Source organism: Trachurus japonicus, chromosome 1 (genome assembly GCF_045865225.1).
Source record: "Trachurus japonicus isolate A0001 chromosome 1, Traja_1.0".
Lineage (NCBI taxonomy): Eukaryota > Metazoa > Chordata > Actinopteri > Carangiformes > Carangidae > Trachurus > Trachurus japonicus.
Genome location: NC_140907.1, coordinates 34,384,191 through 34,405,766, shown reverse-complemented (window position 1 = coordinate 34,405,766; position 21,576 = coordinate 34,384,191). Strand labels below are relative to the sequence as shown.

Here is a 21,576-nt window from a genome sequence, read left to right as displayed (position 1 = left end):
TAAATATATTCTCAGCCATTGCTTCAGCTATGTTAGTGCTGGTTCATCAGTTGTCCTTCCTGTCAGGTTAGCTACAGATTTCAACTATTTAACCATTACATTTAAACATGCAGAATTTCAATGTTTTCTTCTCCCTTTAGCATTTCTACTGCTTTTTACCTTTAAAAAGGCATTCATCTCACACTACAAGTTATATGTTTCAGCTTTTTCCCTCCTAGGGATGAATAAAGTATTCATCTACTCTCTACTCTACTCTAGCATTAGTCTTTTCAACATTGCTTTAGCAGTTTCGTCAACTAATTTAGCATTGATTCAACAATTTCTTCAGCTCATTCAGCATTGCTTCAGCAACAGCGTTCAGCTGCTTTCAGCATTCACACGCATTTTCTGCAGGAAATGCTATCTTTTTCTAGTTATTATTATTCTTACTTCTTTCACCCTTTTTCAGCAGTTTTCTGCTCCTTCATACTTTGTGCTATTTCAACAATTCATATATCAAAACGTGCAGCTTTTTCAGGACAATATTGCTATTATTTTTCTCTTTCATACTATTTATACTTTTTAAAATATTTAACTTTTTGTGCAATTTTTCTCTCATAGGAAATACATTGAAACAGTCTTCAAACTCTTCAAATCTTCTGCTTCATTCAGCCTCTAATAGCTTCAGCATACTTTCAGCTACAGACTTCATTCAACTTTTAAACTGTTCACAAACCTTTCAACTATTCAGCTATATCTCAGCTTATTGATATCTTCAACAGTTTCAGATATATGTATAGTTTTAAAATCATTAAAATTTCTGACAAAATTCAGATTTAACATGAAAGTCAATGGGACGGAATGTTCGGACGTTGGCAGTTGGCAGAGTGACAGAGGGTCTAAAAATCCTCTCACATTTTTCTCTCTATCCTGTCAGTACGGCCACAGATTACACTCTACACACATAATTTCGGGCATGCTTGTAGACAAGCTCATCCTTGATCTCTTCATGTGCTCAAAAAACCAGAGAGACGAACACAATTTGAACTGGGAGCCTCCGAGTGCGGCCACTTCCCTCCCTTCCTCTCATTGACTCCCATTCAAAAGTAGGCGCTGATTTTCTAAACGTCCCAAAGTTTCCAACCTGCGACACAATCAACAATTTTTACTCTAGAAACACCAAAGTGACACGGACGCGTTCAGCAAGGTCTTATGGTTCGGAAAATGTAAACCTTTTGCTCGTACTAAGTACAGATTTGTCGTACATTAGATCTGTTTGAGGGTGTCACAGAGCAGTTAAAGCCTATGGTTAAAGCTGCCACCATGCTGTGGCATGGTCTGTCTGACTCTCTCTCTCTCTCTCTCTCTCTCTCTCTCTCTCTCTATCTATCTATCTATCTATCTATCTATCTATCTATCTATGGGTGTGTGTCACCCTCTCTATCTGTCTCTCTCTCTTTGTCCGTCTGTCTGTCTGTCTGTCTGTCTGTCTATCTATCTATCTCTCTCTCTCTTTCTCTCTCTCTGTGTCACCCTCTCTATTTGTCTCTCTCTCTTGTTCTCTCTGGGTCTGTCTGTCTGTCTGGAATGATATTATTCAATACTATATACTTCTAAACAATAATAATAATAATTATAATCCCTCCCTTCCTCCCTCTCTCTCTTCTGTCTCCCTCCTTCCCTCTCTCCCTCCCTTCCTCCCTCTCTCTATCCTTCCCTCTCTCTCTTCTGTCTCCCTCCTTCCCTCTCTCCCTCCCTTCCTCCCTCTCTCTATCCTTCCCTATCTCTCTTCTGTCTCCCTCCTTCTATCCTTCCCTCCCTCTCTCCCTCCCTTCCTCCCTCTCTCTATCCTTCCCTCTCCTTCTCTTCTCCCTCCCTCTCTCTCCCTCTCTCCTTCTCTCTATATCTATCTATCTATCTGTCTGTTTGTCTATTTATCTATCTGTCTGTCTATCTATCTACCTGTGTGTGTGTGTGTGTGTGTGTGTGTGTGTGTGTGTTTCACTCTCTGCCTCTCTTTCTCCCTCTGTCACCCTCTCTATCTGTCTCTCTCTCTCTCTTTGTCCATCTATCTATCTATCTATCTATCTATCTATCTATCTATCTATCTATCTATCTATCTATCTATCTATCTATCTATCTATCTATCTATCTATCTATCTATCTATCTATCTATCATTATTCTTACTTCTTCCGCTCTTTTTCAGGATCTAACTCCTCCTTCATACTTTGTGCTATTTCAACAATTCATATCTATCGCACACATTCTCTCTCAGTCTGTCAGTGTCACACACACACACACACACACACACACACACACACACACACACACACACACACACACACACACACACACACACACACACACACTTTTCCTACAGTTGTCTGACTGTTTTGTATGTACCTCTCTATCTTCCTGTTGTAGTTAATGGACTCGTTGCTGTTAATTTTGTTCTTTAGCTATTTAAACTGAAAATACACATTTCCCCATTTTGGTCATGTTGAACACATTGTTTTACACGTATCCTAAACTACTGAGGCTCTTCTCAACCATTTCACACCATTAAACCCGCTGTTTACATGTTCTACTCCTCAGCTAATGCTCCATCTATATTCTTCAACAATGTTCTTCTGCTGTCAGTTTACAATGTATTTCAGTAGGCATTAACTTTTTTCCTAATTCAGGAATTTTTCAAACTCTTCTTTGACAATTCAAGTAATTTCCAGCCATTTCATACAAAGTCTCACATCTTCTACTTTTAAATATATTCTCAGCCATTGCTTCAGCTATGTTAGTGCTGGTTCATCAGTTGTCCTTCCTGTCAGGTTAGCTGCAGATTTCAACTATTTAACCATTACATTTAAACATGCAGAATTTCAATGTTTTCTTCTCCCTTTAGCATTTCTACTGCTTTTTACCTTTAAAAAGGCATTCATCTCACACTACAAGTTATATGTTTCAGCTTTTTTCCTCCTAGGGATGAATAAAGTATTCCTCTACTCTCTACTATACTCTACTCTACTCTACTCTACTCTACTCTAGCATTAGTCTTTTCAACATTGCTTTAGCAGTTTCGTCAACTAATTTAGCATTGATTCAACAATTTCTTCAGCTCATTCAGCATTGCTTCAGCAACAGCGTTCAGCTGCTTTCAGCATTCACACGCATTTTCTGCAGGAAATGCTATCTTTTTCTAGTTCTTACTTCTTCCACCCTTTTTCAGCAGTTTTCTGCTCCTTCATACTTTGTGCTATTTCAACAATTCATATATCAAAACGTGCAGCTTTTTCAGGACAATATTGCTATTATTTTTCTCTTTCATACTATTTATACTTTTTAAAATATTTAACTTTTTCTGCAATTTTTCTCTCATAGGAAATGAATTGAAACAGTCTTCAAACTCTTCAAATCTTCTGCTTCATTCAGCCTCTAATAGCTTCAGCATACTTTCAGCTACAGACTTCATTCAACTTTTAAACTGTTCACAAACCTTTCAACTATTCAGCTATATCTCAGCTTATTGATATCTTCAACAGTTTCAGATATATGTATAGTTTTAAAATCATTAAAATTTCTGACAAAATTCAGATTTAACATGAAAGTCAATGGGACGGAATGTTCGGACGTTGGCAGTTGGTAGAGTGACAGAGGGTCTAAAAATTCTCTCACATTTTTCTCTCTATCCTGCCAGCACGGCCACAGATTACACTCTACACACATAATTTCGGGCATGCTTGTAGACAAGCTCATCCTCGATCTCTTCATGTGCTCAAAAAACCAGAGAGACAAACACAATTTAAACTGGGAGCCTCCGAGTGCAGCCATTTCCCTCTCTCCTCTCATTGACTCCCATTCAAAAGTAGTCGCTGATTTTCTAAACGTCCCAAAGTTTCCAACCTGCGACACAATCAACAATTTTTACTCTAGAAACACCAAAGTGACACGGACGCGTTCAGCAAGGTCTTATGGTTCGGAAAATGTAAACCTTTTGCTCGTACTAAGTACAGATTTGTCGTACATTAGATCTGTTTGAGGGTGTCACAGAGCAGTTAAAGCCTATGGTTAAAGCTGCCACCATACCTTAAAGCCACCAGCCACCAGTTACATGGTAACCTCAACATGGCAACCTCACCATGGTAACCTCACCATGGCAACGTCACCATGGCAACGCACACACATTCTCTCTGTTTGACTGTCTGTCGGTCATACACACACAAACACACACACACAAATGGACACACACTAACTACCACACACACACACACACACACATCCAACACACACACACACACAAATGGACACACACACACAAATGGACACACACTCACCATACACACACATCCAACACACACACACACACACACACACAAATGGACACACACTCACCATGCATACACATCCAACACACACACACAAATGGACACACACTAACTATTACACACACACACACACACACACCATACACACACATCCAACACACACACACACACACACACACACAAATGGACACACACACACACACACAAATGGACACACACTCACCATACACACACATCCAACACACACACACACAAATGGACACACACTAACTACCACACACACACACACAAACACACACACACACACACACACACACACACACCCAACAAACAAACATACAACCACTTACCAAACACATACACACACACACACAAATGGACACACACTCACCATACACACACATCCAACACACACACACACACACACACACACACACACACACACACAAATGGACACACACTCACCATGCATACACATCCAACACACACACACAAATGGACACACACTAACTACCACACACACACACAAACACACACACACACACACACACCCAACAAACATACAACCACTTACCAAACACATACACAATTTACACAATTACACACAAACAGACACACATGCACACACAACAAACACACACACAAATGGACACACACTAACCATACACAAACAGACACACACGTCCAACACACACACATTTCATACAGTTGTCAGGTCAGAACTTTTTGTATATCTTCCTCACTCACACACACACACACACTTTTGTATATCTTCCTCACTCTCTCACATACACACACACACACACACACACACACACACACACACACACTTTTCCTACAGTTGTCTGACTGTTTTGTATGTACCTCTCTACCTTCCTGTTGTAGTTAATGGACTCGTTGCTGTTAATTTTGTTCTTTAGCTATTTAAACTGAAAATACACATTTCCCCATTTTGGTCATGTTGAACACATTGTTTTACACGTATCCTAAACTACTGAGGCTCTTCTCAACCATTTCACACCATTAAACCCGCTGTTTACATGTTCTACTTCTCAGCTAATGCTAATGATCTATATTCTTCAACAATGTTCTTCTGCTGTCAGTTTACAATGTATTTCAGTAGGCATTAACTTTTTTCCTAATTCAGGAATTTTTCAAACTCTTCTTTGACAATTCAAGTAATTTCCAGCCATTTCATACAAAGTCTCACATCTTCTACTTTTAAATATATTCTCAGCCATTGCTTCAGCTATGTTAGTGCTGGTTCATCAGTTGTCCTTCCTGTCAGGTTAGCTACAGATTTCAACTATTTAACCATTACATTTAAACATGCAGAATTTCAATGTTTTCTTCTCCCTTTAGCATTTCTACTGCTTTTTTCCTTTAAAAAGGCATTCATCTCACACTACAAGTTATATGTTTCAGCTTTTTCCCTCCTAGGGATGAATAAAGTATTCATCTACTCTCTACTCTACTCTAGCATTAGTCTTTTCAACATTGCTTTAGCAGTTTCGTCAACTAATTTAGCATTGATTCAACAATTTCTTCAGCTCATTCAGCATTGCTTCAGCAACAGCGTTCAGCTGCTTTCAGCATTCACACGCATTTTCTGCAGGAAATGCTATCTTTTTCTAGTTTCTCTTGATAACGTGATGTTTCCCTGCCAGGTGAGCTCTAGATCTTCAGTGTGTGTTGTCGTCTGTATTGTGATACAGTGTTATAATAATTAACGGTTAAGTTTTAATGAGCAAATTAATGTTATTAGCATGCTAACGGCGAGTGAAGCTAATCGCTAATTAGCCACCATTCTAGGTGGATTTTTTTATTGTGTTTATTGTGTTGTAGTGTTATACAGTGTTGTTGTTGCGTGGTGTAGTTTTACTCATCATTTCACTGGGTAATGTGTTTAATTGTGTGCTAAACTTGTGTTAAATTAGAAGTGTATTGTGGTTAATGAGTGAGTTTAAAGTTCATCTGATGGGTTTAGCTGCAGCAGAGTCAACAGGTGTGTGTTGCTCGTCCATGCTCTAGTCTGGACCTCACTCACCTCATCTCAGCTGATAATGATGTTTCCCTGCTAGTGGATGGATTGATGGTGTGAGACACTGCTGATGTTTCCTGGAGACCATAGAAGAAGAAAGCTGCTGTTCGCCATCTCAGCAACCTGTTTGATTCTTCCAGGTAAACACATACACAAACAACCCCTCTACACAGTATAGAAATGAATATGAATAGTGCTCCATACAGATCAATTTCTTTGTCTATTTTACATTTTAATGCCCATTTGACGTTCTTATTTTCATGGACTGAGAAAGGACTCTTTGAATTAAAAGGGCAAGTAATACCTCGTCCGGTATAATTAATTAGTTTGAATGATGTAGAACAGTAAGTTCTGCCTCAAAAGTGATAATTTAAAGTTATATTTCAAGACCAAGGGATAAAGCATTTGCACTTGTCTGTTATCATACAGAGAACCTGTTACTGAGTACTGTTTGATAGGAATGTGTGTTTTCTGTGGTCCAGATTTTCTAGTGTTGTTTGGACAGTGATGAGGTAAGTTCAGCAATTTATAAATAAATCTGGATTGTAGGAGTAACCTACAGCGATTTGTCGAGAAAATCCGATGACAAAATTAGTCAGCGACAAATTTAACCGTTGATAATTGACGTTAACATCATCACATGTCTATTTCACATTTCGGAGCTGAACAACGTCGTTGAGTCCTCTCACTTTCTACCGATCTCTACTGAGAGTTGCACCACCGTTTACAGCAAGAAACAGTGATGAGGTAAGATGAACTTCTATCAATAAATCTGGATTTATAGTAAACTGTTATCATGACCCTAAATGATTTCTGCTTATTTGTTACATTCCCTTCTCTCTGTCACAGTGATCATCAACATTATATGAAGTTGGGGAAATAGTTGATGAAATTAAAAGCACGTTTGTGGTCATTTTCAATAATAAACAAGGAAATCAAATGTAGTTTAAACAACTTGTAAGTGAACAACACTCACTCACAGAGTCAAGTGATTTTTTCTGTAACTGTAAAGTAGAAGGAGGAGCCAGTGAAAGTGTTCAGTGAGTTCAAAATGAGTATATCTGGCTTCAGCCTGCAGAACAGGGAGAGGTTCAACGTCCATCGATGACAAAGAGATTATAGAAGTGACTTGATACAGGTAGAATGACGCCATCTGCTGATCAACTCATGGTATCATACCTGTACAGATGTATAAATAGTGAGCTAGAACACAGCAGTGGTAGAAGAGCTGCTGAGATTTTTCCCATTGAAAAGCACGGCGGTATTAAAACATTACTGAAGATTTAAGTCCATGATTGTGTAGGTTGTTGAACATCAGTAAGCTAACATTAGCCTTATCCTGTTACTTTAATATCTGAGTGTAACCAAAGTCGGGCAGTGATATTTTCTATTCTTCTATCTTCTTGTTTGTTTTTATGTTTCTTTTATGCGCACATATGCACACGTCTAAGAAAAATGTCCACTGCTATGTGCAGGGGACAATAAAGGTTTTCTGATTTCTGTTACTATCCTGCAGACATGTTCAGCAGTCAGCAGGGGGCAGCATGGTGATGCGATTTGAAGCTGATAGATTGATGGAGCTTCACATGAGCCTGTTGATTCATGTTTCTTTGTTTTGACTGTTTTGTGTTGCTTTGCGCAGAATGTGATGTATCTTGATGTTTATACTGCTGTGATGTGAGCAAAATATTAAGATATTTATTATTCCTAATTATTATGTTCCATTCATGCAGAGCCACCGTGTGATCAGAAAGCTGTAAACAAGGAAGATGATTGTGCTGCTGGAAAATCAATAATGTGGACTGCAGACTGCTGTTTCCCAAACTTCAACACAGTGAGTCAGATATGCAACCATCATTGACTTATAGAAAATGTACAAAGCTTTATTATTGACTTTATCCTTTTCCTTTACTTTGTGGAACAGAGCTTTGTTACATTATATTATATATATTATATTTTCAACATTGTGTCATTAATGTGTGATTTTCAGTTCAAGCAAAGACTGCATATTAGCAAAACACCGCAGTCTGTATTTCCAAGAGCCAGCCGCCATCAAAAAAGACACTCATAGCCACAAATAATGCTCAGAACAGCACCAATTCAGCAACAATACAAATAGTGTCCCAGCCCATAATACGAGGCATCAAACACCCGACATCAAAAACATAGAAAGCATAGTTCTTAATAAAAATGTGACACCACTGACATAAAAATATTCCCATAAATTATTCACCTGCTATTCAAAAGTCTATAATACGATCAGTTAATGGAATCCAACACGAGCACATTTCATAGGAGTACATTGCAAAGGTCTTTACAGAGATTAAAAAGGAGGAAACTCTTCATGGAACTTGTCATAGTTTTTCGTTTGTTCTTTTTTGCCATAGTTGACATTTTGACTTGAGTTCAGTCTCACGTTGGAAAATATTGATGAGCTTCTTCAACAATCTGGACCAACTAAACTTTCACAGTAAAAGCTTCAAATCAAAGTTTGGTGGTGAGAGCTCGTTGAACTGTTCCCAGCAGCAGGTGAATCAGGCTGCTTCTCCCATCATGACATCAGACTCCTCTCCAATCAAGAAAAAAAGGTCCAGTGGAAACGGGGCAGAGGACAGCACCCCCCTCAGGCAGGGAAGGAGAACATAAAATTCACAGGTGAACTTCAGAACATCTTTATGAGCTTTAAGTCCACAGTGGAGCTGTCCTCAGATGAGTTCAGACTGCAGAGCTGGGAGTCACCTCCACTTCCCACCCCCACCTACACACACACACACACACACACAGGCAAGAAAAATAAAACAAATGTATTCCAGAATAACTTTATCCTACAACAAGTTAATCTGTTATGAGTGAACAAGGACGTCTGGCTCATACCTCCTGGTTCCTAACACCAGAACAGACTCTTCAGTGAAGCAGAGATGTTTTAATTAATTAATCAAAGAGGACCCAACGTGTTTCAACGCTGTCTTCATCATACATCCCTGATGAAGACAGCGTTGGGTCCTCCTTGATTAATTAAAACATATCTGCTTCACCGAAGAGTGCCTCAGGATCTCTCCTTTTGACTGCACCAGATACCAGCCATTCTCAGACAGGTAGTTTTCTTTTGTAATTCATTTCACCATTCTCCTTGAAGAGCACCTTGAGTTATTCCATTTTTCACTTTTTTTTCTTCGGCCTTTGAAGCACTCACCCCACCCCATCTTTTTTCACAATAGAGTGGTATTCTGCTCATTCTCCATATTCAACCTTTAAACTGCCCATAAACACTTTTTCACAGTTGATTGATTTGGAGGGAAACAGCTATAGACTTAACTGACCTCAGGGTCTCCAGTCTACAGTCTGGACTCTTCTTAAGATCACACAGATCCTTCAAGTCTGAATCCTTCAACTTGTTGTCACTCAGCTCCAGTTCTCTCAGGTGGGAGGGGTTGGACTTTACAGCCGAGGCCAAGGAAGAACAGCTGATCTCTGACAAACTGCAGCTCCTCAATCTGAATAAAGAATAAAAACAGTGAGTTGAGGACAAAGCTCCTTGTTGACATCGTTCAGTGTCTCATCATCTGTTCAGAGCTGAAGAAGCTTCAGAAAGAACATGTTTAGAAAATGAAAGTCAAACAGCTGAAGCAACAGGAAGCAGGTTAAACAGTCACATAGAGAGAAAACTGCTCATTAATATTCATGAGAAGCTGCTGCTGCTTCAACACAGACGCAGTGACTCCGCCGCTTCACCTGTCAACTCCACCTGTAAATGCATCTATACAAACTCATGTTGAGCAGCCACATTTACCAACAAACAGAGTCTGACCTCAGAGTCTCCAGTCTACAGTCTGGACTCTCCAGAAAAGCACTCAGATTCTTCACTCCTGAATCCTGTAGGTTGTTGTTGCTCAGGTCCAGTTCTCTCAGGTGGGAGGGGTTGGACTTCAGAGCTGAGGCCAGAGAAGAACAGCTGATCTCTGACAAACTGCAGTGCTCTAACCTGAATAAAGAATAAAAGCAGTGAGTTGAGGACAAAGCCCCTTGTTGATAGCGTTCAGTGTTTCAATATCTGTACAGAACTGAGGAGGGTTCAGAAAGAACAAGTTTAGAAAATGAAAGCCAAACAGCTGAAGCAACAGGAAGCAGGTTAAATATTCACATAGAGAGAAAACAGCTGATTAATATTCATGACAAGCCGCTGCTGCTTCAACACAGACGTAGTGACTGCGTCTCTTCACCTGTCAACTCCACCTGTAAATGCATCTACTGTATACAAACTCATGTTCAGCAGCCACATTGATCAGAGATTTACTGACTATGCTCAAGTTTTCAAAGACAACAAACGTGAGACTGAACTCTGTTGACATGACAACAAACGTATAGAAACACATGTTCCATGAAGCTCAAGCCGTTTTCCCACTAAAATTAGCGGGTTGACGCGGGTTTTTTAAATGCGGGTCGACCCGCTAACAATCGGCATTTGGCCCCTTTCCCATTGACCAAAATGAGCCGAGTCTGACCCCCCGCTGAGGGATCAGACAGAGCATAAACCAATCGCCCCGCTCTCATCCGCGGTGCAAGAGACACACACAGCCATGCCACAGCCGCCCGCCGCGGAGTGTCCGTCCGCCGAGGCAGACTCTCTGGCTGGCTGACTTGGAGCACCAGGACCGCGGAGGACAGAGAGTCTGCTGCGGCCGGATGACGGACGTCCGCGGCACAACACGTTAGTTAAACAGACTGTCGCTTCTTTTCTTTTCTTTTTTTCTATCGTTTTTGGTCAGTGTTCTCTGATCTTTTGATCCCAGTCTCGGATGAGAGCAGAGCGGAGCAGAGCTTTGTTTTGGTACGTGATATGAGACGCGACCGGCGCGATGACGTAGCGTCACGTAACGTTCAGTATCATCACGTAAATTAGCGGGTTGACGCGGGTCTGGCGTTCCCACTGCAAGCCGTTCGGAGCCGAGCCGATTAAAGGCGATTTTAACCCGCGTCGCTTGCCGAGTCGTTTGACCCGCGTCGACGCGGGTCAACGCGGCTCGGTGCGCCTTTCCCACTGCCACCAAAAGCCGATTGTTAGCGGGTTTAAACGGGTTTTTTGGCCAGTGGGAAAGGGGTATCAGAGACAGAAAAACCTGCTGACTGACTTCATACATTGAACCTGCTACAACTTCTTCAAAGAGCAGAAACCAGCACACACATAACTTTTTATTATGACATGTTGACTTATATTAGTCTATTTATAGACTAATGTTTCACTACAAACATCACAGAGCCTCGGGAAAGAGGAGGAGCCACAAACTATTGATTATAGATCAGTTATTGTCTGACACATTACATGTGTTTCTGTAGTGGAGGTGAAATGTGAAGAGAGACTGGACTAAAACCACTGAAGAAGAAAACAGATGTCACCATGACGACCCTCAGTATGGATCAGTAGCCTATAATATCAGCCTCATGTCTGCAGCTCAGTGTCAACACAACTTTCACATCACATTCATCTGAGCACAGAAATAAAACAGAGTCTGACCTCAGAGTCTCCAGTCTACAGTCTGGACTCTCCAGAAAACCACTCAGACCCTTCACTCCTGAATCCTGCAGGTTGTTGATAGTCAGGTCCAGGTGTCTCAGGTGGGAGGGGTTGGACTTCAGAGCTGAGCCCAAAGAAGAACAGCTGATCTTAGACGAACTGCAGTCCATCAATCTGAATAAAGAATAAAACGTAAAGATAAAATCCTTGATAATCAATCAGTTGCAGCTTCTGTCATGTCCATATCAGTAGCAGAATATCTGTGAGTTTGATCATCATCAAGGAGATAAAAATATAGATTTTAAAACGATATAACTTTTGTCCATCACAAACACTATGACTGGTCTAACCTTCTTCTTGTAATAATAATAACACTGAGTTCTTTCTCTTCTCCAGCTCTTTGTTGAAATTCTAAATTCTAAACTAATAAAGTGAAACTTTTGAACTGAGTACAGACAAAAAGCTACAACAGACAAACTTACTTCAGAGTCTTCAGTTTACAGTTTGGACTCTCCAGTCCAGCACACAGAACCTTCACTCCTGAATCCTGCAGGTCATTGTAGCTCAGGTCCAGATGTGTCAGGTGGGAGGGGTTGGACTTCAGAGCTGAGGCCACAACTTCACAGTGAGTGTCTGAGAGTCTACAGTAACGTAGTCTGTGATAACAGAAAATAACAATCTGATTTAAATAGTAGTTAAAATACAGTTGGTGCATATGGTGTGACATGATGATGTGATGGTTTAGCTCATCTTCTCTCACTGGGATAATCCTTAAGGCTTGGTCCTGCAGACCTGACCCTGATTTACAAAGAGATCAAAAATATCAGTGTGATATGATGGTGTATCAGCGCCAGGCCAATTTAACCTTTGTTATTGGTACAGTTGAGTCTGACAGAGGGGCTCAATCTGTCAGATGATGCCCCTCCCAACATGTGAGGTGCTCAAATTGCAGGAGTTTAATCTTAAATCTCGTTGCTTTGGTAACACCTTTAAAGTTGTTTGCAATGACCGACCACTTTTGGGTTGTAAATGACCAGTCCCCTCCAAATTCAACTTCTATTCATACTCCGCCCACACTGACTCAGGTGACATCACCTGAGGACATTTATCAGACTGTGCACGTCTCTATCTATCTATCTATCTATCTATCTATCTATCTATCTATCTATCTATCTATCTATCTATCTATCTATCTATCTATCTATCTATCTATCTATCTATCCATCCATCCATCCATCCATCCATCCATCCATCCATCCATCCATCCATCCATCCATCCATCCATCCATCCATCCATCCATCCATCCATCCATCCATCCATCCATCCATCCATCCATCCATCCCACTAATTGTAATGATAATGTCTGGACTCACAGAGCCTTCCTGCAGTTCCTCACAGCTAGGATCAGTCTCAGTCGTCCTTGATCTGATGCTTTGTAATTCTCCAGGTCCAACTCGTCCAGAACCTGCTCTGACATCTGCAGCATGTAGGCCAAAGCTGAACACTGGATCTCAGAGAGTTCCTTCTCTGATCTATTCTCTGACTTAAGGAACTGTTGGATCTCCTGATGAACTGACTGGTCCTTCATCTCCGTCAGACAGTGGAAGATGTTGATGCTTCTGTCAGGAGAGATTTCATCACTGTTCATCTCCTTCAGGTTGTTGATGGCTCTCTGGATGCTTTCTGGACTGTTGTCTGTCTGACCCAGCAGACCTCCTAACAGCCTCTGGTTGGACTCCAGAGAGAGGCCATGAAGGAAGCGAACAAACAGGTCCAGGTGACCATTTTTACTCCTGAGGGATTTCTTCATCGCTCTCTGCAAGAAGTTATCCATCGTTAAATCAACATCTTGTTCTTCCAGTGAGTCATCCAGGGTTGAGTCATCATGTTGTTTTCCCAGGAACTTCTCCAGGACCTCTGTGTTCCTGTTGGTAAAACAGTGGAACATGTAGACTGCAGCCAGAAACTCCTGAACACTCAGATGAACAAAGCAGTAGACTGTTTTCTGGAGGATCACACACTCTCTTTTGAAGATCTGAGTGCAGAGTCCTGAGTTCACCAAGGTATCTGTGACATCCAGACCACACTGCTTCATGTCTTCTTGATAGAACATAATGTTTCCTTCCTCCAGCTGTTCAAACGCCAGCCTCCCCAGCTTCAGAAGAACTTCCCTGTCGGCCTCCATCAGCTCCTGTGGACTCGTCTCATGTCCTTCACCGTACTTGTTCTTCTTCCTCTTTGTCTGGACCAGCAGGAAGTGTGAGAACAGGTCCGTCGTGGTCTTGGGCAGCTCTCCTCTCTGGTCTGTGGCCAACATGTGCTCCAGAACTGTAGCAGTGATCCAGCAGAAGACTGGGACTTGACACATGATGTGGAGGGTCCTGGACGTCTTGATGTGTGAGATGATTCTTCTGGACAGATCTTCATCACTGGATCTCCTCCTGAAGTATTCCTCTATCTGGGCATCATTGAAGCCTTGGACCTCTGTTACCCTGTCAACACATGTAGGAGGGATCTGATTGGCTGCTGCAGGTCTGGAGGTGATCCAGACCAGAGCCGAGGGAAGCAGATTCCCCTGGATGAGGTTTGTCAGCAGCACGTTGACTGATGACGTCTGTGTGACATCAGACACAACCTCCCTGTTGTTGAAGTCCAGTGACAGTCGGCTTTCATCCAGGCCGTCAAAGATGAAGAGAAGTTTACAGACAGCCAGCTGCTCTGCTGTGACCTTCTCTAATGTTGGATGGAAAACATGGAGCAGCCTGAGAAGACTGTACTGCTGATCTCTGATCAGGTTCAGCTCCCTGAACGAAAGCAGAACCAGCAGACTGACGTCTTGGTTCTCCAAGCCCTCGACCCAGTCCAGAGTGAACTTCTGTACCCAGAAGGTTTTTCCAATGCCAGCAATGCCGTTTGTCAGAACCACTCTGATTGGTCTCTGTTGGACAGGTGAGACCGTAGAGACATATTTTTGTTGAAGATGTAAATATTTAGATAACCTTCGTATCAGTTTAACAAAGATGTTGTCTCTCTGTTGGACAGGTAAGTCTTTAAAGATGTCGTTGCACTTGATTGGAGTGTCATGGAGGGTCTTCTTCTTGGACGTTGTCTCCAGCTGTCTCACCTCATGTTGGGTATTGACCTCTTCACTCTGTCCCTCTGTGATGTAGAGCTCAGTGTAGATCCTGTTGAGGAGGTTTCCACTTCCTGTTCTGCTTCCTTTTCCCTCAGTTCCTTCAGTCACTCGTTCACATCTGCTCCTCAGACTGATCTTATGTTGATCTAAAATCTCCTGCAGACCACGATCTGCTGAGAGAGAAGAGACAGAGTCAGACTGAAGACAGTCTGACAATCTGATTTTTATCAGCTACAGAAAAACTACAGACAACAAAGAAGGTTTGACTCATCATCTTAAATGTCAGTGCTGTGTGATGGAACAATGACCCTGTAGAAAACAACAGGTCCTGGTTTCACAAATGACCACATCAGCAGACAGATGTTCAGTCTCACTTTGTACACAGCTGCTCTGATTGGCTGCCTGATGTCCACCTCTTCTTCTGGGTCTTTGTCCACACTGGGGACAGGAGGGGGGTCCTGAAGAACCAGATTGGTCCCAGTCTGAAGTGAAGCACTGTCTGCAGAACCAGTGTCCACAGCTGGTGGAGACTGGATCCTTCAGGACGTCCTGACAGAGACCACAGCAGGACAGCTGCTTGTCCACAGAGACACCACTCCTCTTCTCTCTGTGAAGACATTTCTGTATCACTAACATGTCACAGTCATAGGTCCATGTCTGTGCTCTGTTTGTCCTTTTACTGGGATATTTTAATGCTCACAGTTAATGCTCTCCAACAACCTGCATGAAAGAGTTCATTAGACTCTCAGGACCTGATTTATTAAAATCCCAGATAAGGGATGCTAAATTGCATGCTTCTGGTAAAATATTGTGTGTTTGGTACGCACAAATAACCTGCTAAATGACAGCACGTGCAAACCGGAGTATTAAATTTGGGTTTTGCGCATGGTAATCGATTCCACCATTGAGAGAGTGTGGACAGAGAGCTGGATGGCCGCAAAGACAGAATGAAATTTGATCCGATGGATTAATAGAGAGCTCAGGTGGGCTACTCAGGCTGGAGTTCTCAACAGGCCTGAAAATTACAACCCGACCCGACCCGCAGGTTATTAACCCCGGACCCGACGGAGCCCGACACACCAGCATTAATTATCTACTCGAACCCGGCCCGGCCCGAAAAAAAAAAAAGGCAGCGTGCTTTCTTTGCAGCGGGAGGTGCCACTGCCGGTGACGCAGCACTTGTCTTCTGCCTCACGTCATCTGACCCCCCCCCGGTACCGGCCCGCTAACGGGCGGGATTTAAGGTACTGCTGTAGGCTACACTTACCCTTTGATCAGCGGGCAGCAGGCGCAATTGTGGATATTTATCCACCCACCAGTGCTCATGCTGTTGACGCACAGACAGCTGTGAAGTATCGTCGGCATTTTCCGGCAGGAATGTTTCAGTGGTTCTGCCCACAGCAGCACAAGATGCAGAGCGGAAATTTGTAGAGATAGAAGAGCTTTTGCCCTGGCAATTAATAATAAATAGAAATACCAGTAGGCCATGCCTTGGTATGGTTTCAGTAAAAAAAAAAAACTGTTCTGTGTCATCTGACATTGATCATGTTTTTGACCTTGATTCTGTACTGAGTGATGGTAGAGATTGTCTGGTATGTCTCTAAAGAAACTTTCATGTTTGTTTTTGAACTCAAATCAAGTGTCAGTCTGTCCCTCAGCTCTTCCCCCTCTGTCTGAAGCTCTCAGCTCATACTGAAGACAGAGTCTCTCATATACAGTTTCTTATTTAAGAAGCTCAGTCACATAGTGAAACAGCTGCTTACTGTAGTTTCTGTGCACGGTGAAGGTCATCATTCAGACTGGAAAATGATTCTGTAAGGTGTCGGAACTCTGATATTGACTTTTGATCACATATCACAACAAAGTCAGTATCAACACACTGATATGGCAGAAGAACCAGGGAGAAATTATTTCCTATTCTAGTTAAGTTTGCTGCAGCAATTTAGCACACTAAACTAAACTCTGTTACAGAGACAGTTTGGAGGTTCACAGGTTTGAAGCAGGCCTCTTACTGTGACTCTGAGGGTCCAGGTCCAGGACTGAAGCTTAGAGGTTCTATTTTTGACCTGTCACTCTTCATGGATGGACAGATGGATCCTGTTGAATCTGTTCCATCCTCGTCTTTGTCCACACAACCTCTCATCTTCAGGACTTCAGTCAATCTGGAAGGGAAACCAGTGACACTGTGCATAGTGATGGTCATCATTCAGACTGGAAAATGATTCTGTAAAGTGTCTGAACTCTGATAGATCAACACACTGCTCCTTTCTATGTGGCTTTTTCTCCCTTTCACCACTACTGACCTCTGTTAATCTGTAACCACCATCAGCTGCAGGACTAATATGACCTTCGATCATATCACAACAAACAAGTCAGTATCAACACACTGATATGGTAGAAGAACCAGGGAGACATTTTTTCCAATTCGAGTGAAGTTTACTGCAGCAGCTCAACACACTAAACTAAACTCTGTTACAGAGACAGTTTGGAGGTTCACAGGTTTGTAGCAGGTCTCTTACTGTGACTCTGAGGGTCCAGGTCCAGGACTGAACTTTAGAGGTTCTACTTTTGACCTGTCACTCTTCATGGACGGACAGATGGATCCTGTTGACTCTGTTCCATCGTTGTCTTTGTCCACACAAACACTCATCTTCAGGACTTCAGTCAATCTGGAAGGGAAAGCAGTAACGCTGACTGTGCATTCAGACTGGAAAATGATTCTGTAAAGTGTCTGAACTCTGATAGATCAACACACTGCTCCTTTAGAAAAAGTTGTGACAGAACAACTAGTTGACTATTTAGAGTCAAACCAACTTTTATATCCTGAGCGTTTGGGTTTAGACATAAACACTCAACAGAAACAGGAACTTGCTTTTTTGTTGAAAATCTGAAGTGTTTTGTGGATGGGGGTAATGTCGTGGGTGCAGTGTTTCTTGACCTAAAGAAAGCGTTTGACACTGCCACCCACGACATCCTTGCTGTTGAAGTTGTCAAAATACATTTTTCCAAGTTAGCTTTTAGTTGGTTTGCTTCCTATTTACATTCAAGAAAGCAATGTGTGAGGATTCCAGACTCAAATTTGACAAACATGTAAAAAAAAAAAAAAAAGATATCAAAAACAATAAAAACCAATCTAAATTGCTTCAAACTAATTAGACACCATATACCAATCAAAACAGCACAGCTTTATATGCATGCCATGATTTTCTCTCATATGTTGTATTGTGTTAGTGTGGAGGCCCCTCCGACTACAATGAAGTTAATTGCATCTCTGTATAACCAAACCTTAAAATCATGGACAAGAAACCAATAAGGTGACTGTAGCTGTATAATTTACTTAGTTTTGATAATTATTTAAAATTGTCCTCCGTTATATTGTTTTTTAGGTGTTTGCAGAATTTGGCACAAGATGTTTTGTGTAATCTTTTTAGCAGACAAAATAGTGATGGGATCACCAGGGATACAGCAAGTAGTAACTGTAAAATCTCTCACCATAAAACCTCCTTTAGGCAATCAGCCTTCTGGGCTCTCAAATGTGGAACTCAACTACTGATCGAAATAAAACTAACCAGGCTGAAAGAAAATCAGAGCTGTATGTATTTTTAATGGGTCATGACTTGGTATGATTTTATGTATTGTACATTTTATTGTAATGGGATGTAATTTTGATGTCTTTTTTCTGACTTTTTTTATTGTACTAAAAGCCTAACTAAGGACAGGAGTTGGAAACCAGCATTAGCTATAATCTCTGTATGCTTAACATCAGTCACCTTGACTTGTTTGTAACGAGTGGAAGTGTTACTATTTTAACCTGCATTGTCCCTATCAAATAAACTAAATTAAATTTATATGGCTTTTTCTCCCCTTCACTACCACTGACCTCTGTTAATCTGTAACCATCAGCTGCAGGACTAATATGACCTTTGATCATATCACAACAAACAAGTCAGTATCAACACACTGATATGGCAGAAGAACCAGGCAGAAATAATTTCCTATTCTAGTGAAGTTTAATGCAACAGTACAACACACTAAACTAAACTCTTTTACAGAGACAGTTTGGAGGTTCACAGGTTTGTAGCAGGTGTCTGTGACTCTGAGGGTCCACGACTGAAGTTTAGAGGTTCTACTTTTGACCTGTCACTCCTCATGGACCAAACAACAATTTACACTATAAATGTGTTTTATGAGGGGTAAAAAAGGAAGCCCGAGGTCTGACCCGACCCGAGTCACTTTTATATTTTTTTGACCCGAACCCACGGTTCCAGTCGGGTTTGTCGGGCTGGCCCGACCCGTTGAGAACTCTAACTCAGGCTAGGATCTAAACACTGTGACCAGAGGGATTAAAGACGGGTTGAAGGCAGAGGTGGGGCCTCTCTGTCCCGGCCCCAGAGCTGAGCAGCCAGGTAATGGAGAGGGAGGAGAGGAAAAGAGAGGAGAGGAGAGAAGCGTACTGGAGGAGAGACGTGCAGCGTGCGTAATGGCGTTTAAAGACCCCCTCCCATGAAAATCGTGTTTTTCGTGCTTTTCACATGTTCCTGTGGCATTTTTCTTGTGTTAGAGGACATATCAGCAGAAAAGGAAGTGCAAAATTGCATTTCTGAGTTTTTCTGCCTTGAAATTGCTGTGAACCAATGGCAGACGCAAACTGGCAGTTTCAGGGAGACTGGGGTTGACGTGTCACAACCCCAGGGGAGGGCACTAGTGCTACAAGCTCCTGCCCCGCTCTGCATCTGGCTCAGAGGTGAAAGGCTTGACAGCTCAGTGTAACTGTCAAGGTATAACAGGTATAGCTCACCTGGTAGAGCAGCTTGTACCACAAGCAAGGACTATATTTCAGTCTGGGATCGAATCCCAGTGTGCAATTTTACGCTAAACGCGCTGAATCAGTAATTGTACAATGTCCAGCTGTCAGTGAAGGGGGGGGTGGCTGGGCGGGTGCAGAGCAGCGCAGTCTCCGCCCACCCTCCAGAGGTGCATTGCTAATGAGCTGCTGGATTTAAAATAACCAAAAAGGGTCGTGGGAGGGGGACTTTAAAGAAAAGACAAAAGAGACAATCTGGTGTGTCTGTGCCTCAGCTCCTAGCTTTCAACTCTGAGCTCATTGGTTCCTACTGAAAACAGAGTCTCAGATATATAGTTTCATGCTTAAGAAGCTCAGTCGTTTTGTGAAACAGTTGTTCACTAGTTTCTACCAAACAATCCGTCATTCAGGCTGTAAAATGATCTGAACTCTGTTAGATCCCAGCTCATTAAGATTTACAACACACTGCTCCTCCCTCTGTGGCTAATTCTTCCCTCCTCCACCACCACTGACCTCTTTTAATCTGCAACCACCATCAGCTTCAGGAATAATATGACCCTTGATCACATCATATCACAAGAAATGAGTCAGTAACAACAAATTAATAAAACTCGTAAGATAAAAGAACCAGGGAGAAGTTATTTCCTGTTCTTGACAGCAGGGGTTCAAAGGTTTATAGCAGGTCTCTTACTGTGACTCTGAGGGTCCAAGTCCAAGACTGAAGTTTAGAGGTTCTACTTTTGGCCCTTCACTCTTCATGGACGGACAGATGGATCCTGGAGAGTCTGTTCCATCTTCGTCTTTGTCCACACAAACACTCATCTTCAGGACTTCAGTCAGTCTGAGAGCGAAACAATTAACACCGACTGTCAGATAACACACACACTCAACCTGGTCAGTTTTCATGTGTATTATTCAGCTTAACAGTTTGAGTTGTTGCTATCTTCTTCCCTCCACAGTCCCCTCCGACTACAATTAAGTTAATTGCATCTCTGTATAACCAAACCTTAAAATCATGGACAAGAAACCAATAAGACTAATATGACCTTTGATCATATCACAACAAATAAGTCAGTATCAACACACTGATATGGCAGAAGAACCAGGCAGAAATAATTTCCAATTCTAGTGAAGTTTAATGCAGCAGTACAACACACTAAACTAAACTCTTTTACAGAGACAGTTTGGAGGTTCACAGGTTTGTAGCAGGTCTCTTACTGCGACTCTGAGGGTCCAGGTCCACGACTGAAGTTTAGAGGTTCTACTTTTGACCTGTCACTCTTCATGGACGGACAGATGGATCCTGTAGACTCTGTTCCATCCTCGTCTTTGTCCACACGAACACTCGTCTTAAGGAATTCAGTCAGTGAAACCTGTAACACTGTGAGATAACATACTAACACACACAGAGACACACAGTTTTAAGTGTTCTGACCACCCCTTCCCCAAACTCTTCTAAGGAAAAGCTAATGCATTTTCAAACTTTCAAACATGTAATTCTCTCAAATGGCTTCCTTACAGTTGGATTATTTGAAGCTTTCTCTATCCAAATCCACTGTGAAAACTACTGACACACACACACACAGTATGATGTCAACATAAGCAAAGTAAAAGCAATACTACAGCATGGAAAAAGGATTGTCAAAGTAAAATGAAGACAAAAAACATAAATTACCCCACTGGCTTCGTGCTGGATACAGGGTAAGAAATGATCTTTGGTCCCTGGAAATGTCTTAAAGCCATGGTCTACGATTTGAAAGAGGATGAGAAAAATTTAAAAAAA

At 41.8% G+C, this 21,576-nt stretch overlaps 2 protein-coding genes across 2 annotated transcripts; both read right to left on the bottom strand.

Moving 5' to 3' along the window:
- Positions 1-9,030: 9,030 nt before the first annotated feature.
- Positions 9,031-12,944, bottom strand: LOC146992378 (uncharacterized). Its single transcript, XM_085788520.1, has 6 exons — positions 12,934-12,944; positions 12,335-12,508; positions 11,853-12,026; positions 10,149-10,322; positions 9,661-9,834; positions 9,031-9,098 (listed from the first exon to the last, which is right to left on the bottom strand). Exons 1-6 carry the CDS (start codon positions 12,942-12,944, stop codon positions 9,056-9,058), a joined length of 750 nt encoding a protein of 249 aa, XP_085644646.1. The 3' UTR covers positions 9,031-9,055.
- A 278-nt stretch (positions 12,945-13,222) lies between these two features.
- LOC146992377 (protein NLRC3-like) lies at positions 13,223-21,556 on the bottom strand. The gene is made up of 7 exons (XM_085785876.1): positions 21,469-21,556; positions 21,012-21,189; positions 20,564-20,634; positions 17,509-17,539; positions 17,002-17,151; positions 15,364-15,596; positions 13,223-15,162 (listed from the first exon to the last, which is right to left on the bottom strand). Exons 2-7 carry the CDS (start codon positions 21,077-21,079, stop codon positions 13,223-13,225), a joined length of 2,493 nt encoding a protein of 830 aa, XP_085642002.1. The 5' UTR covers positions 21,080-21,189; positions 21,469-21,556.
- Positions 21,557-21,576: the final 20 nt, after the last annotated feature.

What these genes read in the sequence shown, in the direction of transcription:
- LOC146992378 (XM_085788520.1), bottom strand. An exon ending in TGTAAACTGAAGACTCTGAA is followed by an intron (nt 12,027 to 12,334) that starts GTAAGTTTGTCT and finishes TTCTTTATTCAG; the next exon opens with ATTGATGGACTGCAGTTCGT. An exon ending in TGTAGACTGGAGACTCTGAG is followed by an intron (nt 9,835 to 10,148) that starts GTCAGACTCTGT and finishes TTCTTTATTCAG; the next exon opens with ATTGAGGAGCTGCAGTTTGT.
- LOC146992377 (XM_085785876.1), bottom strand. Translation starts at nt 21,079, where the DNA reads ATGAAGAGTGACAGGTCAAAAGTAGAACCTCTAAACTTCAGTCGTGGA. An exon ending in CCTGGACCCTCAGAGTCGCA is followed by an intron (nt 20,635 to 21,011) that starts GTAAGAGACCTG and finishes TTTCGCTCTCAG; the next exon opens with ACTGACTGAAGTCCTGAAGA. An exon ending in TCAGAGCAGCTGTGTACAAA is followed by an intron (nt 15,163 to 15,363) that starts GTGAGACTGAAC and finishes CTTCTCTCTCAG; the next exon opens with CAGATCGTGGTCTGCAGGAG.